We start from the raw sequence: 19715 nt of genomic DNA on the forward strand, positions 1-19715 counted from the left end.
CTCCGGACACACCATCTTTAAGAACTGTAACACCACAAGGGTCTGCAGCTTCATTCTTGAAGTCAGTGAGACCAAGAAGCCACCAATTCCAGACATATTTACATCTAGGTCTTAAATTCTAAACTGTCAAAGGAGACTGGGGCAAATTATGTGGGATCTTGGATTCCACACTAAAAAGTTTATATTTAAGTAACTTCTGGTTTTTCTGGTCACTATTTCTTACCCACATAACAAGCACATAAAAAGACATATTTTGGTATAAAAATATGTAAATATGTAAATATTAGAGCACTTGAATAAAGTGTTAGAAACTTTGAGAAATTGAAATGCTGAAACGTGTGTAGCCATTTTCAACACATCATTAATCTTCTGAAACAGAACTGTGTTATTTCAATCCATGGAAGTAGGCAGGCTTCCTTTTCCCTATACTCCTCATACCTTAAAGCATCCATATGAAGAATCCCTGAGGCTTCACTCCATAGTTCTTTCAGGTAATGACTGCTCACACGGCAGAAGGCAGCAGATGAAGACTTTTTTTTTTTTTTTTTTTTTTTAAATATAACCCTCGAGTATTATAGAAAGTTGTGGCACTTTGCATTCGACTTGCTGAAGTAATACCTCATTGTTTAGTAGATTTATCAATGTCATCACCAGATTCCTACATTTCAGAATCCAGTGCCTGCTCAGGATCCTAGGGTTCAGTAGCCACCTCACCTGCAGCCTGCCTCCTGCTGTAGGAATCTATACTTCATGGCTCTCTCAAGCTCCTACACAACCTACCTAATCAGCTTTTCTCCCAAGCCTGACTTATTAGCTGATTCCCATGATAACAAGCAGCTAGTCCAATAAACTGAGTTAGGCCAATGGGTGAATGGCAGAGGAAGAGCTGCTTTCCTTCCTTCCAGACAACATGCTCAAGCTGGAAATACAAAGATAATGCTCACATGTCACTCTCCCTCACCCCACACCCATGTCATTTATTTTCTATGATGCATCAAATACACGGCTCTATGAACCTTTGCCCATGGGGAGTCACAGCCTAAGGGGAGGGCCAAGCCAGTAGGATATTTCTGAGCTGGGCTTTTGTCTCCTCAAAAAATAAGGGAAGGGGTTTATGTTTCCCTCCCTATATCCCAGCCCATAAAAATCTCCATACCCAGTGCTGATGTATTTGATCCAGTGGTGCTAAGCTCTCCTTACAATGATAATTCACAGTATACAGAGTGGTTTAGATGATTTTTATGTTGATGTTTGATAACAGAAGCACACTATCAGGAATCCAAGAAAATAAATTTATTAAACTTTGAAGGAAAAAATCCACAGAAATAAAGAGAGTTAAATATAAACTGCCAGACATAACTAGTCATACTAGTGAATAATGGCTTGTGTGGCCACCAAAGTACCAAAATGACATTCTGAGACTGATTGAGGTATTTAGCTATTTTTGGCTATAGAAATGTTGTCAGGCTGTTGTGAAATAGTAAGATAGTCTTCCAAACACACAGCTTTGAATTGAATTAGGTTCTACACTGATGATACTTTATATGAAACTAAATTATGTAGCTCTTGGAGAAAACCATAGCAGCAAAGTAGCAGAACATCTATTAAACATCTATTACAAATAACATGTTGAACTTTAAACACTCAATTCTAGCTTTTCATAGCCCTTCCTGCAAGAAAGGGAATTCAAAATTATCAGGCATTAAGCTTGCTTCCTAAAAAAGGTCTGCGATAAATGGGAAATACTATTTAAGTTAAAGCTAACTTCAAAGTTTTAAGCTTTTTTTAAAAATGAGAAGTATTCTTCACTGAGATGAGATTCTTCTTTTTCATAAACCTTTTCAGGAAATATCCCAATGCTCTTAAAAATGATGTTTAGGGCCGGGCGCGGTGGCTCACGCTTGTAATCCCAGCACTTTTGGAGGCCAAGTTGTGTGGATCATGAGGTCAGGAGATTGAGACCATCCTGGCCAACATGGTGAAACCCCATCTCTGCTAACATACAAAAAAATTAGCCTGGTGTGGTGGTGCGTGCCTGTAGTCCCAGCTACTCAGGAGGCTGAGGCAGGGGAATCGCTTGAACCTGGGGGAGGTGGAGATTGCAGTGAGCCAAGATCATGCCACTGTACTCTAGCCTGGCGACAGAGTGAGACTCCATCTCAACAACAACAACAACAACAACAACAAAAACTGATGTTTAGGATATTAAGGGATTGCAAAATAATTTATAAATTATTGAGGTCCCTTCTTTTTCTTCTGAATGCTTGCTTTGAGGCCAATCCACTCAGAGAGGAAGTAAAAAATGATGAAACTTCTTCTTTTGCTATTTTAAATAAATCCTATAAAAGATTTAGTGAGAAAGAAAGTTTCTTTTAGAGGTTTAAATAATTTTCAGTTATCTGTGGGGACTGAAAACCTTGTTTCTTCTATGTTCTGTTCATTACCATGAAAAATGAGTATGTGTCTGGTTATAGGCTGTGAAACAAAAACCTATTTCTTGAACTCTTTGCTTGATTACCCAGTTAATTTCATTTGATTTGCTTCAACTTACAAAATGCTTCTTGTACCTTATTCCCTTCCTGGATAATTATGTAACAAAACCAAGTTGGGTGTGAACAGATTCTGCTGCAGAGGCTATAGATCTTCTCTCTCACCATCTGCACACACTAAAAAACTCACTCCATGTGCAACTGCAGCACTTAAGCATCTTGGTCAGTATGAACCAGCTACGATTTCTACTTCTCTTAGCATGTATTTTTTTGGCATGAACCAAGATTTGGTGAAGAAAGGTTTTCTTTTTTTGCTTTTACTTCTTTTGGTGCCCGGTAAGTTGATCTGTGCAAACACTTTAAAGTTTTCTAAATTAACAAATATTTGTTTAAAAATTTGCTAAAAAAATATTTGTTTAAAAAAAATTATGTTCCAATAATGCAGATTACTACAATCATTTTAGAATTGTTGAAGGAGTCTGGGGAGGTATAAAAGGGCTTTGTAAAAAACTAGTTTGTTTTTCTTTAGGTGCATTAGCCAAAACATTAAACCAGCTTTAGACTGTAGTTGCTATACTCCTTAGAGGGGTCACACCAACTGCAGTACACAGTGTGTAGTGTAATATAAAATAGCCATGTTTGAAGTCTAAATTATTAAAAATATCTTTATCAATTTTATGTCAAAATAAATGTTTTACATATCCAAACTATTTTTGCCTTCTTGCTTACAGTTTGATTTTCTCACCTCTAGTTTTAATTTAATTTTTTAAATAAAAAAGTTTTTTATTTAAGAAACAACAAAAAATTAGCCTGTGCTATGGTTTGCATTCAATTTTCCTGAACTGCAAAAGCCACCTGATTTTTTCGCTTTTTCAAAAAGCGTGATTTACTACACATTAAAAACATAGCCATTCAATGCTTAGTATCAAAAATTAACACCCACAATAATAAGACAATCACTGCTACTAAACAGTCTGACACAATTCTTTAAAATATTTACATTGCACAATAGAAATATCTATCTGATTGAGCATTCTTCTTATTTTTTTAACATCATATTTCAGCATTTCGGGAAAAGGCATTTTAGAATCCATATCCCACCCTGTCACCCCTGCAAAAAAGGTTTAAACATTGTTTTGGTTTAAACATTATTGCCCCAGCCAATTCTTTGCCATTAAATACGTAGCTCTTGGGAAATCAAAGAAAGGCTAAGGCATGATTTTGTTCAGTTGGTCTGTGCTCACATAGCCACACGACGAGAGAAACTCTTTGCCAGGCAAGGGCAAGGCAGTTGCATTGAGTATGAGGCCCTGTGGGGACTGTACTATATGAATGGAGGTATAGTCTGGGACAGGCATCTCAGAACCTGGAATATGTTCTGTTGTCCCAGGCCTCCCAGCAGTAGTGGTAAGGCTTTCGGTGGTGATGTAAATATCCTCTTGGTTAAAGCTTGGCTCTATGTGTGATTCAACCTTGATGTGAGGAGCCACAGGGATGCACTTTTTGGCATCTGCCTCACAGAAGTAGGCATTGTCCATAATGAAGTCTTCTTGGCAGAGTGAGACCATTTCCAGGTGCATGTCACACTGGGACATCCCTGCCTTATTCTTTTGGCCTGGGGAAAGGACCACACTCCCTGCTGGTGTAATGTCGCTCACCTGGGCATAAAAGTCGATGTTTGCCAGTGAACTTGGATTGCTTAGCTGAATATGGGCAGCTTGATGAGTTGACTCAGCTCCATCAGTAGGAAGTGGTTGTGGTTTGTTTTTCTCTGCTTGGATAACACTGGACTGCTGAGTAGCAGGGCAAGCATCATGATAAGGTGACTTATTTTGATTCTTCTGGTCAAGGCATAAGAGATCTGCTTCCCCTTTTAACCTCTGTGGCTGAGCAACCTCTGAGGTACCCTCATGTATGTTATTGGCATTGAAATCAGTCTCCAGAATGTCAGGTTCATAACAGCTGGTACGTCCAGAGTCGCCATCCTTCACCCCTAGGTTACTATGTGATTTCTGATGGTCACTGCTTAGAAGTCTGTCTGTGTCTGATCCCTCATTCTTTTCATCTGGCTCATCAATATCTAGCTCAATAAATTCAACCCAAGAGTCATCACTGTGGAATTCGGGTTTATAGCTATCATGAATGGCTAAGATTGTGTTCACTTCCTCTAATTTTCCTTCCTAGAAAATAGAGAGAAAATGAAGATCTATGAAAAGAAACTCATAATAATTAAATGAATTAGCAAATGATGTTCAGAGATTAATTATGGCTACAATAAGAACAACAGTAACAAAACATATCACAAAACATAAATTAGTGCATAACTTTTTATACATATGACATTTTCTTATTTTTAAGAGAGAATATTTTAAAAAATTTTCTCTAGGAGACGAGATACAAGAAAATTGAATGTGATATACATAGCTTACAGAAAACTTTAAACATATGACAGGATTCTTCAGGTGTTAATTAGTACTGGCCACAATTTAGATAAAATTATTAATTACCTTGAGGAGATCTGGATCGATTCCTTTAATCTTTGGAACTGGAACTGGGGGCAGAATCAGCATTTTAATCCTTGAAAACATATAAAATTTTGGTTTTGACATCTTAAAAGCTACATATTCTCAATTATAGCAAAAGATAGAAATAAAATATTGGCAATACTATTACTTTTCCAAATATTCTGGTACTTTATATAATTGGAGTATGAGAAACAGAAGAAAATATTAGACAGCAAATGAGAAAGAAAAATTGTAGAAGGAAAAAAAAGAACAATTAAAAAACCCGAAAAACCTCATCTGAAGTCTATTAAAAGAAAATGTGTTTTTCCCACAATCCTTTTTTTCTTAATGCTTTTTTATTTTCAGCCAGATTTAGTATTTGAAAGTAAGACATTTAATTTCATCTGAAGCTGATTTCCATGTCAGCTATAAGGCAATTCCAGTGTACATCTCATCAGTAATTTGTACAGAAAAGAAAGAACGAAAAAAGGGTCAATACACATGGAGCCAAGATTACTCGCACCCTTGAAAAAGGGTAGACTTGGGTAGGTTAGCTATATAGTTCATATTAATTATGAAATTATCTAAGATGATCTTATTAAACAGGGTTTTACTACAGGATTCATTTCAGATGGGACAGACTAAATTTGAACTATCTCTAACTAATCAGTATGGGTTTATATACACAATTCTAGGATGCATTTACATTTTCTGTTGCAAATCTTTAAATTATTTTTCGGTCATAAAAATGAATAAATCATGTATCTATTTTGTACAATTAATAGTGTAATTGGAGTTTATGGTGTTTTAAATTTTTTTTTTAAACTTTTTGAGACAGGATCTTAATTTATCACCCAGGTTGGAGTCCAGTAGTGTAATCATAATTCACTGCAGCCTCAAACTCCTGGGCCAAGCGATATTCCTGCCTCAGCCTCGTAAGTAGCTAAGACTACAGGGTAGGCTAATTTTTATTGTTTCATTTTTTGTAATGGAGTCTTGCTCTAGTCACTGCCCGAGCCGTCTGGAACTCCTGGCCTCAGGGCAATCCTCCCGCCCCATCCTCCCAAAGTGCTGGATTTATATGCTATAAGCCATTGTATCTGGCCTGGAATTTATTTTTTAAAATCAAATTATAGCACTGAAAAAAGGCTCAGATATTATTCCAAACAATTCATTTAACTTTTAAAAAAACTCCTGACTATTCAGAGATGACACTGTCATGAAGAGGTGGTAACCTGATTTTTGGATATCAGTTGCTATTCCACTCAGTGTGAATGGTCAGTCTAGTCCATTCCATAAGGAATACATTCTCTCAATATTTCTACTTGCCATTTTACCTAATCCAAGCAATGAGGGAAATTCCATTTTATAAATTGCATTAAGTAGCCTCTACTACTCAGTGGGGCAAATGTTAAAGCAAATTCTTACTAATGAATTACAGATATAGAAATAAGCAATACAAATTATTAATAATAACTACTCTCATTTTTTAGTGTTTCTGATAAATCAGACGCTGTGGGATATATTTTGCACTAAACTGTGGGTCACTAAATTAAGGTCTGTGGGCCAAATCTGGCCTGTCACCTGTTTGTGTAGATAAAATTTTATGAGAACACAAGCATCTTCATTCATTTCCATATTGTCTATGGCCACTTTCATGCCACAGTGGCAGAGTTGAGTAGTTGTGACAGACACTGTATGGCTTGAAAAGCATAAAAATGTACTCTGACTCCATGAAATCAGTTTGTGACCCCTGCACTAAACATTTCACTTAATCCTTATGACTCCCAGGGAGGCAGATGATATACATGTGCAAAAACTTGGAAAATTAAGGAACATGTTCAAATCATGCACTGATAGTTGGCACAGTTGGGGCTCAAACCCAGAGAACCTGACTCCAAACCAAAACCCAGGTTCTTTGCGTCATGCTGTTGTTTTGCTGTTTTTTTTTTTTCTTGATTCTGCATCTCTAAATCGATATTTCAAATTCTCAAAAACATAAAAAGATGGAACATAACTCTAATTACAGGAAGCAGAGGTTTCCAAATGGCTGATGTTTGACTTTGTGACGTGTGCTTCTCCTTTTTGAATAGGATGATGCATTCAGGCATGTGCTAGTGGTTTTCTAGGGGTTGTAGTGACCTTATGTCACAGTGGCAGACCATAAATCTAAGGGGCCCAAGTAGGTCATGCAGATGAATAAAGCAAGCCAGTTGCAAAGTCATTAGGAGGAATGAGGATGGTGGCACATTAAAGAATGTGTGCCAGTCCCAAATAGGACAGCTGGTTGTCTGCTGCAGCATATGCTGCCTTGTTCAGTTTCACCACATCTTTCATTTTTTAAAAGATAATCTCCAAATCTGGATTTTTGTGTGAAAATTCTGTATTTTACAAACACTTTGTAGGAAAATCTTCACTCTAAAATCAAAACTAATTAAAATAAAATCAAAACTAATTAAAATAAAATAAAATGTGAATCTGTAGGCTGAATGTGGCTATTGGTTTGGAAGTTCTATTTTAGGCTGATTCAGTTATTTCTTTCCTCAATTGGTAACAGCTCAAAGGCTGGGTGGGTTGTGTGGTAGGAACCAGTATAGCCTGACTTGAAACTAAGTTTGTGATTTTGTATCACATACAAATAAAATTATAAATTTTGCTAGAGTTGACTCAATTAACTGGATTAAAGCAGGGTGAAGTGGGTTGGATAACGAATTGTGGACTCACAAAATTTCAAAGGCGTGTAGGACCTGAAGCCACTTTACAGCCCTACAGTTCTAGGAAAAATCTCATTCTTTGTAGTATCAATTTAATTGTTGGAACTACATGTTCTGTCCATACTTGCTGACAAATATTTGCTACTATTTCCCACTTTCAGTAGAACATGCAAATTTAGACAATGATAAGGGTTTTTATTGGGCAAATGAAAAAAAAGTTAATTCTTTCCTACAGAAAATTCAATTTAGTGCAGGAAAATTGGGAGAACAATAAAGATTTCAAATCAATTGTAGAATCTGGTGATTTTGACTAAACATTATAGTTAAGAATTTCATTATTTATAAAAAGCACTCTATTAGAAGTAATATGTTTTCTTGGAAATCCTACTTTTTGAGAGGATAATTTTTTCTTCCTAATATTGTTAGCCAATATAACTAAACAACATAACAAATTGACTTGGCCTTCACAATGGCTAGAAATTCACAACTAATACTAAGAGCTAATTACTTTATATACCTCGTGAGTTTATCTATTGAAGTTATGTATAAATTTCCCCACCAGATATATAGATTAATAAACTGAAATTAATCAACAGAATAATTTGGTTCTTTTTTTGTTGGCATTACTTAAATACACAAATTAAAAATCTAAAAATATATTTATTTATTTTCCTGAAACAACAGAAAATTGTATTGTGATTTATGATAGCTGCTTTTTTGGAAAATAGAAATGTTGCCAGAAAGTTAGGTGCAAAATGGAATTCTGCAGAATGAATTTTACTTTCCCATTGGTTTATATTATAAAATTGGACATAAAACTCTATTGAAAATAACCCTTTCTGCATTCAGTTAGACTTTTAGCATGCTTGACACTTGAGAACTCTAGTGTCCCAATAATTCTTCTTCCTAAGAAAATTCTATTTTGAAATTTACAAATGTTATACTACCTTACAAAACAAATTAAAATACTTTAAAATATATTAACATAGATCTCATTTTGATTTATAGATGCCTTTTGGCTTCAGCTGGAGAACCTACTTTCAATTCTAGGTAAGGGGACCAACTGCCTTGGTTACCTGGAACTGAGGGATTTCCTGGCACACAGGACTTGCATTGCTAAAAACCAGGAAAGCTCTAGGCAACCTGGGAGTGTTAGTCACCTTAGTTCTAGGAGAAGAAGCAAGGTTAACCATTGGGACTTTGAAAATACCTTAAACGGGGCCAGGCGCGGTAGCTCACGCCTGTAATCCCAGCACTTTGGAAGGCTGAGGCGGGCGGATAACCTGAGGTCAGGAGTTCGAGACCAGTCTGACCAACATGGCGAAACTGTATCTAAAAATACAAAATTAGCTGGGCGTGGTGGCACATCCCTGTAATCCCAGCTACTCGGGAGGCTGAGGCAGGAGAATCGCTTGAACCTGGGAGGTGGAGGTTGCAGTGAGCTGAGATTGGGCTACTGCACTCTCCAGACTCCAGCCTGGGTGACAGAGCAAGACTCCATCTCAAAAAAACAAAACAAAGCAAAACAAAACAAAGAAAACAACCAAACAAAACAACCTTAAATGTAGGACACTGGCAATCAGTACCAATCATTTTTCCCATATTTTGTTCAAAAAAATTTCCTGTAGTGTGTAGTGAGTTTCTATCAGGAAGAAAAACAGAATAATATAAATAACATATATCATAGCTCAAGGAAAATTTAAAGATTATATAACCCATACTCTCATATTAACCATAAGAATATGGAGGCCTGGAGAGATTCTGGGACTCAAACAAGGTCAAACAGCAATGACAAAAATGATAACTGGAACTCAAGGCTTTTGATTCCAAGAGAAAGTGGAATGAAATCTCTTTACACTTATAAAGACTTTTAGCTGTGTTTATAAATGCAGGTGAAACACAAAATCATAAATATCCAAATAATTTAAATTAAACCTGAATTTACTTGAACTCATCATCATATGAAGTCTAAAAAATGTTTTATTAGACTTAACTATCTACCTGGGTAGTTTGCCACTTAAAATTTTGCCTGTGTATTGAGATCAGGAGTTCAAGACTAGCCTGGCCAACATGGCAAAACCCTGTCTCTACCAAAAACACACAAAAATTAGCCGGGCATAGTGGTGGGTGCCTGTAATCCCAGCTACTCGGGAGGCTGAGGCAGGAGAATCACTTGAACCTGGGGGGCAGCGGCTGCAGTGAGCCAAGATCGCGCCATTGCACTCCAGCCTGGGCAACAGAGTGAGACTCCATCTCAAGGGGAAAAAAATGTCTGTATATAAGGACTGTATCAGACTCAGCCAAAGGCTCAGTGATACTTTGAAGTTCTGGAATGAATGGGTAAACTTGTTGAGGACTTGAGGGGAAGAGCTAGCTCTTGGATAAAGAGGTACACATCACAAGGTATGCATAGTCACCAGCCTAAGCCTCTTAATGTCCTGTGCAAGTCTCCAGATAGAATCTAAACCTCTAAGTTGTCTATGATAAATAAAACAAATTGAGTTTTATATAAATGGTAAATATATAACTGGAGATAAAAGTTTACTAGGTTAACTAAAATTTCCAGTCATAATTTGACAAAGAAAATATCAAATAACAAATAGAAACACATATGGAAATCTAAACAACTGGCAAAAAATACCAAAGAATACTACTTCACACCTACCTTTGCTGTTTAGAAAATAAGAATACAAATAGCATCACTGTTAGCCCAAATATTCCAAAGATAATAATTAAGAGCCATGGAAAGTAGAAATCTGAAACACACAATAATATTTCGCTCTCAGAATTACAAATAGTTGAAGCACAGTTTACATTTCCCTTTCCTTTTTCACAAAAAATTCAGTTTGTATTCATCTAATAAAGTCACTGATTTCTCTTGATAACCACTGAAACAGAATGCAATGACTTAGTTTTTTTCTGTTTTATGAACATCTCTGTCCACTTTTCAAATCTCCTCACATTAAAAAAACTTCAAAATAAAGAAACAGCATATAGTTCAAAATCAGTGTGTTTTATGAAAACAAACAATCTGCTTTAAGCATATTATGTGTCAAGGGAGTATCATAAAGGTTTCAGCTCTAGGAAAAAAGTGTTGCTTATTAACACACTACCTAAATAATGCCCACTTGGTTTCTTTTCTACTTTTTTTTAAGTGTGGTGATTATCATAGCCTCCAGATTGAAGATTTATCAAAAACATGAAGGCAGAGTTTTTATTGATAAATCATGACAGAAACTTCTTAGACACAAAGAACATATATTTTACAGCTATAAATATACATATTTATATCAATAAAGTAAATTATTAAAATATAATAAATATATATCATGTATATTATATACATAAAATTGACAGAAAGATCACTATTGAGCTCCCATCTTCAGGTTTTAGTATACTTTGTATGAGACTTGGGGGAACCTGTTTGTAAAACTTCTATTTCATTCCTTAAGATTAAGTACCTGCCAGCTACTTTGCAGTTGGTTCCCAGTATTCTTACCACAGAGACAGAGGCTAACCACTTTTTCATAGAAATGACAGATGAAATTTATCTTAACATTGCCATTGAAAATGTAGGCCTTTATGCTGAAATAGTCTTTTCTTATTTAATAAGTTATTAAAATCCCCTAGGGAGATAATATAAGCATTTTAAAGAATTGGTGGGGGAGAAAAAATCATTTTTTGTCTTGTAGTGTCTATAATTTCATATCAGTGACATATTCAGGAAAATAACATAAAGTTAGAGTTTCTTTTTTTATTAGTAACAGAGGAAAAGACATTTTAAAAAATATATGTTAAGTGAATTAAATGCCACTACACTAAGCTTAAGGGTGTACAGCTGTCATACTTTTAAGACCAGAATTGCATTATATCAAATAGTTTGGAAACAAGAAGTCAGTTAACTAGAGTTTAGAGAAAATGGTGCTACAGAAATTTTCATCCTAGTGCTATTTAGTATCATGAGATTCTACCTGTATAGTAAATGCAGAAATATAAATTTATTTTCTATGTAGCTTGTGGTTATCTCGTTAACAAACATATAGCCCTGTAAACTTCTGTTTTCAGTGAAGATAGAATAGAGCCAATTCCCATTTGAGAATCATAATACTCTATACTTTCTGCTCATTATTAATCAGTTTTCTTTATTTCTGTATCTAAAAGTTTTAATTCTTTTATTCTAAATTCATAGGTCCCATTTTAAAAAACTTTAATCATTGTTGTGATTCTCCTACATAGGGTTTTCAAATGTTCCATGTCTCCTTTGAGTATGACTGCCACCCTACTTATTAGCCTTTCCTCTAGGAAAAAGCCATACCTCCACTTTCTAAAACCCTATGCAGCTGCTGTTGACTACCTATGCCGACTCAATATTAGGTTTCCTCTTAGATGCCACGCATCTATCCATCCATATAGAAACATACTTTCTTCCCTAATCATCAGAACAGCTTTTTTTTTCCTGATTATAAATTCAAAACAAACTTACTACAGAAAATTTTAGGAACATAAACATATATAAAGAAAAGAATCATCTGAATTGTACCATCTAGAGATTGCCACCGAATTCCTGTCTCTAAACTTCCACCTGTCCCCCGGACATTTCCTGAATGAAAAATTTGGAAACTAAATCTTCCTTCTGCTTTTGCAATGAACAATATCTGTTACAGATATTGAGCTCAAGGTCTCTCACCGTGATATCTGATGCTAATATATTTTGATCTGGACAACACACTAACAGTGCAGGGTTGAATCAACTGTTATATTGACAAAAGCCAGGTTAGCTGCTATTTTAATCTTTTATTTCTTTTACCTTCTTCACATGTAAATTGGTTCATCTGAGGAAGTGTTACATAGAGCACCTCACTGAACTCGCCATAATTTCCAGAGTTTCGTCGTTTGGATCTCACACGCACTTCATATTCCTTATCCACTTTCAATGAGTACACTGGAACTGATGTTGACAATATAGGATCCATCTTTCAAGACAAAATATAAATGCATATTGGCTAAAGAATCAACAACTCAATGCAACAAACACTACAGGTATTCCCCCATTTGCATTCAGAATGGATTTTTATAAAGTAGGTAATATTTTAAAATGCATCGTGAGCATTTGCTATTTAAAGGAAGATTAAGGCAAATAATTATGTAAACAATCATTTTTTAAATGGATAATAGTTCACAAATTTAGTTTGGTATAAACCCAAATATATGATAGACTCACTTAAAGAAATGCAGCTACAGCTGTGCATTAGTCTTCCAGATAGTTAATAAGATTAAAGCATATTAGAATTACTCTGAATGGCAGAACTGTATGTCTACATATCCGGGATATTACACTTTTGTATGAAGGGAGACATAAGAACAGAAAACCAAACACATTTCCACACCAAAATAAATTGTAGCCATAGCAAGTTGTATATCAGTGTTTGATGGAAATTCTGGGTAGTCATTCACATAATAACAGAATTGGAAAAGGTCCTAGAAAAATCATAATTGCCTTTATTGAACTTCCAAATACTTTTATTAAAAGGAACTACATATCTAATATGCTTGTTCTGGAAGGCTTAAAGCCACCACAAAACAGTTTGCTATTTAAAATTTGCAAAGAAAAGTCACAGGAGTTCTTTGGTAAGAAATATCTAGGTCTCACAACCCTTAAGGTTAGGATATTCCTTTACGTTCTCAGGGAAGGGTAGAGTGAGATTGTTAGACTTTTAACACATATTGCTATCAAAGAGATACTCAACTAGTGATGCTATTTTCCTCCAAGTCAAATACTCAAAGCAGGTATTCAATGTGCTTTTCATATATATATATTTTTTTGGTAGAACATCTTGTTGCTGTTTATAGAAAACTTTAAACACTCGGTTTTTCAACAGGATGGATTTTCACATAAATAAAATTCTCATAATTTGTTTTATTAAGTCAGCAGCTGGGCCTTCAGCTTCTAAAACAAGTTTTTCTTTTACCTCAATTAGTTTCTACTCACAAAGTATCTTTTTTCTGCCTCATGTGTATATGACAGGGTTTGTTTGTATTTTTTATAGGAACTTCTGAATATATGGGATATTTGCATGCCTAAAATGCTTTCTTTAAGGCAGGACACTGAATACTGAGCTTTATTATTTTTTCTTAGGCTTTTTTTTTTTTTTTTTTTAGCCTGTGTTTTCATCCTCAAAGCCCTTATTTCTCTGTTACTGTCACCAATACAATTTCTTTAAAGATTTCACTAATAGAATCAAAAAAGGGCCCTCAGTGATTCAAGTTGTGGTCCTCTCTTCATATTCTCTCAACCCTCCACACCAGCCACACCAAACTCAGATTTTGAGTGGCTCCTACTTACGTGGCTCCTATCATACCTAACCCTGTCATCTGCTTGTGCAGGGAACTGTTTCTCATCCAAGTCTAAGTGCAAGTATTGAGGACAGCTGATATTCTAAGTCTTTGCTGGTACTTTTCCCCACTCTGCTCTGCCAGATAATATACTTCTTCTATTATTAATTATATTTCATTGTGCAAATTTAGTTATACAAGCTTTCTATGTTACATTGTAAATTCCCCAAGATAACTCATTATTTTTCATTTCCAAAGCCCAGTACAACATCAGGTATACAGTGGGTGCTCAAGATATGGCGCAGATATCATGAATAATTCCATGCTATCCATTAAGTCTTTAAAAAACTGTAAGTTATTGGTTTACTAGATAAATAGCTGTAAACAACTACACGGTCATGCAAAATGTATTTACTAAAAAGGGTGGCTGGGTACAGTGGCTCATGCCTATAATCCCAGCACTTTGGTAGGCTGAGGTTGGCAAATCACCTGAGGTCAGGAGTTCGAGACCAGTCTGGCCAACATGGTGAAACCCTGTGTCTACTAAAAATACAAAAATTAGTTGTATTAGCTGGGTATGGTGGCTTGTGCCTGGAATCCCAGCTACTCAGGAGTCTGAGGCATGAGAATCACTTGAACTCTGGAGATGGAGGTTGCAGTGAGCCGAGATTGGGCCACTGTACTCTAACTTGGGGACAAAGCAAAATCCTGTCAAAAAAAAAAAAAAAAGCACACTGCACACTGCTAAGCAAATTCATATTGCCAAATGGTAACATGAATTCCTGATGCAAGCAACACACACTAGGTTTTCCCCCTTTACTTATAAACCTGTTTTCTGCTTATGATGCCTGTGCTCCATAACCAATTATATTGTTTGTTTCTTCAAGAGATAAATAAATTATTATTGATAAGCCCCTGGTCTTTGTCCAAGACCTTTGCAAATTACCAAACTTATAAAATATCGTGAATAAAAGTTATAAAGAAAAAGTTAACTGATCCCTTTGGTCTACCTAATGAGATTTAGCAGAGGTGCCACAAAAAGTGCAGCAAAGCCATGTTGGGATACAGCCCTGAACAGTTGATTAACAAAGTTACATGCTCACAAGTACCTGGTGCAGGGTGGGAGTTTCAAAGTCGTGGCTCAGTGAGATGTAACTATATGCCATGGGCTTTTAGGGATGCCATGATGGTAATTGAATCGATGAATGCTATCATACTGATTAATATCTTTGTTTTTTTCTAGGTTGTTTAACTTTTTTGTTTCAGGACTCCTTTACACTCTTAAACATTTGAGAATCCTAAAGATTTTGGTTTAGTTGGGTTATACCTATCACTATTTACCGTATTAGAAATTGAAATGGAAAAATTTTTAAATCCTAATTTTTAAAATGAAAATAATAAATTGATTTTGTTAAAATAATACATTTTCATAAAAATTATTGTGCTTTCCCAAACAATAAAAAATAGAGTGAGAAGAGTTTTACATTTTTGCAAATTTATTTAATGTCAGACTTGAAGATGACTGTATTTTTATAACTGCTTCTGAATTAAATCTATTAGAATGTGCTACTTTGGTTGATGTAAATGAATAAAACCTGGCCTCACACAGATAAATAATGAGGAAAAGGAGGAATATTTTAATAAACTTTTCACAAAATTGTGAACATTTCTGTTTAACAACAGACTAAACTCAAATGATAGTTTCTTAAAAGTTAGTGGAAATATAAAACCTGAAACTCTACCAATGAACTTTTTGTACTTTGTTATATTAAAATTAACCATTCCTCACCAACAGACTTATCTTACAAGAACTGCTAAAGGGGGTTCTTTAGCTGAAAGAAAAGGTGGCTAATTATAACATAAAAATATATGAAAGTATAAAACTCACTGGTAAAAGTAAGCACACAGTCCAATTTAGAGTAGTCTAATATTTTCATGGTAGTATGTAAATCACTTTTATTTTAGAATAAATGTTAAAAGATAAAATTATTGAAAATAACACTAGGTATAATAATTTGTTAAGAAATATGCCATATAAAAAGATGTAAGTGTGACATTGAAAATTTAAAATATGTGTGTGTGTGGGAGGGTATGTGGAATAAAAGTGTAGAGTTTTTTTATGTAAGAAAGTTAAATTGTTATCAGATTAAAACAGCCTGTTATAGCCACACGCACACACAGAAACCTAGGAATACATTTAACAAAGGAGTTGAAATATCTTTATAAGTAGAACTATAAAACACTGATGAAAGAAAATGACAGCTAACGCAAATGGAAAAACATTTCATGCTTATGGATTAGAAGAATCAATATCATTAATATGACTATACTGCCCAAGCCAATCTACACATTCAATGCGATACCTATCAAATTATCAATGCAATTTTTCACAGAATTAGAAAAAACAATTGTAAAATTCATATGGAAGCAAAAAACAGCTCAAACAGTCAAAGCAATCCTAACTAAAAAGAATAAACCCAGAGGCATCACATTACCTGACTTCAAATTATACTATAAGGCTACAGGAACCAAAACAGTATGGTACTGGTTAAAAAAGAAGACACATAGATCAATGGAACAGAATAGAGAACCCCAAAATAAAGCGTCATACCTACAACCAACTAATATTTGACAAAGTTGACAAAAACAAGAAATTAGGAAAACACTGTTTAATAAATGGTGCTGGGTAACTGGCTAGTTATATGCAGAAGATTGAAACTGGACCCCTTCCTTTCAACACGTACAAAAATCAGCTCAAGATGGATTAAAGGTTTAAATACAAAACCCCAAACTATAAAAACCCTAGAAGAAAACCTAGGAAATACCATTCCAGACATAGGCCATAGCAAAGACTTCATGACAAAGATGCCAAAAACAATTGCAACAAAAACAAAAATTGACAAATGGGATCTAATTAAACTAAAGAGCTTCTGCACAGCAAAAGAAACAACTGAAAAAACAATCTATAGAATGGCTGAAAATATTTGCAAACTATACATCTGACAAAGGTCTAATATCCAGAATCTATAAAGAACTTAAATAAATCAACAAGCCAAAAAAAAAGTCTCATTAAAAAGTGGACAAAAGCCATAAACAAACACTTTTCAAAAGAACACAAACATGGGCCAACAAGTGTATGAAAAAAATGCTCAACATTACTAATAATTAGAGAGAGGCATATCAAAACCATAATGAGATACTACATCACAGCAGTCAGAATGGCTATTCTCAAAAAGTCAAAAAATAACAGATGTTGGTGAGGTTGCAGAGAAAAGGAACACTTATACCCTGCTGGTAATAATGTAAATTAGTTCAGCCATTGTGGCAAGCAGTTTAGCAACCTCTCAAACAACTTAAAACAGAACTGTCATTTGACCCAGCAATCCTATTATTGGGTATAAACCCGAAGGAATATAAACCATTCTACCCTAAAGACACATGCATGTGTATGTTCATCATAGCACTATTCACAATAGCAAAGACGTGGAATAAAGAAAATGGTAGACTGGATAAAGGAAATATGGTATATGTACACCATGGAATACTACTCAGGCATAAAAAAGAACAAGATCATGTCCTCTGTAGTCACATGGATGGATCTGGAGGCCATTATGCTAAGCACACTAATACATGAACAGAAAAACAAATACCACATATTCTCACTTATTAGTAGGAGCTAAACATTGAGAACACATGGACATGAAGAAGGAAACCATAGATACCAGGGTCTACTGGAGGGTAGAGGGTGGAAGGAAGGTGAGATAAAAAAGCTGCCTTCTGGGTACTATGCTTATTACCTGGGTGATGAAATAATCTGTATGGTAAACCCCTGTGACATGCAATTTACCTATATAACAGACCTGCACATGTAACTCTGAACCTAAAATAATAGTTAAAAAATAAAACAAAAAATATCTTGAGACAAAAATGGAAACAACATACCAAACCTTAAGGGATGCAGCAAAAGTAGTTCGAAGAGCAATGGAATTTCATCGCAATAAATGCCTCCATCAGAAAACAAAGAAAGATCTCAAATTAATAACCTAACATTTTACCTGAAGAAACGAGAAAAAGAATAAACTAAGCATAAAGTTCATAGAAGGAAGGAAATAATAAAGATCAGAACAGAAATAAATGAAACAGAGAGTAGAAAATATTGAGATGGTTCCATGGTTTTGTTCTTGGTTCTAGTAATGTGATTATTACGTTTATGTATTTGTGTGTGATGAGCCATCCTTGCATCCCTGGGATAAATCCTACTTGATCATGGAGAATGATCCTTTTAATGTGCTTTTGAGTTAGCACATTAAAACAGTAGAAAAGATTAACGAAACAAGTTTTTCTGAAAAGATAAAATAAACCAATCTTTAGCTAGACTAAATCATAAAAAAAAAAAAAAAAGAGAAGGCTCAAACTAAAAACAAAATCAGAAATGAAGGAGGAGACATTACAACCAATACCATAGAAATACAAATGTTCATAAGAGACCATTCTGAAAAATTATATGCATGAGAAATGAATAAATTCCTACACACAACAACCGACTAAAACTTTCTTGAAGAAATAGAAAATCTAAATAAACCAATAATAAGTAAGGAGATTGAATCAGTAGTAAAATGTCTGTCATCAAAGACAAGCCCAGGACCTGACAGCTTCACTGGAAGCTTCACTGGAACACCAATCTTTCTTAAACTTTTCCAAAAAATGGAAGAAAAGGGGATACTTTCAAACTATTTCTTGATGCTAGCATTACCCTAATACCAAAACCATGAAAGGACACTACAAGAAAAGAAAATTATGGGCTAATATCTCTGATAAATACAGATGTAAAAATCTTAAACAAAATGCTAGGAAACTAACTCAAAAGCACATTAAAAGGACCATTCTCCATGATCAAGTAGGATTTATCCCAGGGATGCAAGGATGATTCATCACACACAAATACATAAACATAATACATCACATTACTAGAACCAAGAACAAAACCATGGAACCATCTCAGTAGATACAGAAGAAGCACTTGTCAAAATTCAATATCCTTTCATGATAAAAACCCTTAACAATTAGATATAGAAGGAATGTATTTCAACACAATAAAGGCCATGTATAACAAACTCACATCAGAATAAACAGTGAAATGTGGAAAGCTTTTCTTCTAAGACAAGGAATAAGACAAAGATGCCTACTCTTGCCACTTCTATTCAGTGTAACTCCTCTATTCTACTCTACTCTACTCAATTCAAAATCCTATTCAGAGCAATTAAGCAAGAGAGAGAAATAAAAGGCATCCAAAATTGGAAAGGAAAAAATTAAATTGCCCTTGCTTACAGATGACATGATTTTATATATAGAAAACCCTAAAGACTTCAACAAAAAATTGCTAGAACAGATAAACAAATTCAGTAAAGCTGCAGGATACAAAGTCAACATATAGAAATCAGTAATATTTCTATACACTAATAAGGAACAATCTGAGAAAGAAATAAAAAAATCCCATTCACAACAGCTATAAAAATAAAAATAAAATAAAATACCCAGAAATAAATTTAAACAAGGAGGTGAAAGATCTGTACACTGTAAACTGTAAAACATGAAGACAACACAAATAAATGAACAGATAGCCCATGTTCATGGATTAGAAGAACTAATATTGTTCAAATGTCCCTACTACAGAC

The 19715-nt window shown here is 34.8% G+C and overlaps 1 protein-coding gene across 5 annotated transcripts in view; it reads right to left on the reverse strand.

Annotated features, from left to right (window-relative positions):
• Positions 1–1278: 1278 nt before the first annotated feature.
• Positions 1279–19715, reverse strand: part of GHR (growth hormone receptor) — a 300380-nt gene continuing 281943 nt past the window's right edge. For 4 of the 5 annotated variants that reach the window (XM_021939160.2, XM_017959340.3, XM_017959341.3 and 1 more), the window contains 4 exons: positions 12515–12680; positions 10373–10463; positions 4997–5066; positions 1279–4669 (listed from right to left, as the gene is read on the reverse strand). In XM_021939160.2, coding sequence (XP_021794852.1) covers positions 3698–4669; positions 4997–5066; positions 10373–10463; positions 12515–12680 — 1299 coding nt within the window. In that variant the 3' untranslated portion in view covers positions 1279–3697. 5 annotated transcript variants of the gene reach the window in all.

This window comes from Papio anubis, chromosome 5, assembly GCF_008728515.1.
Source record: "Papio anubis isolate 15944 chromosome 5, Panubis1.0, whole genome shotgun sequence".
Lineage (NCBI taxonomy): Eukaryota > Metazoa > Chordata > Mammalia > Primates > Cercopithecidae > Papio > Papio anubis.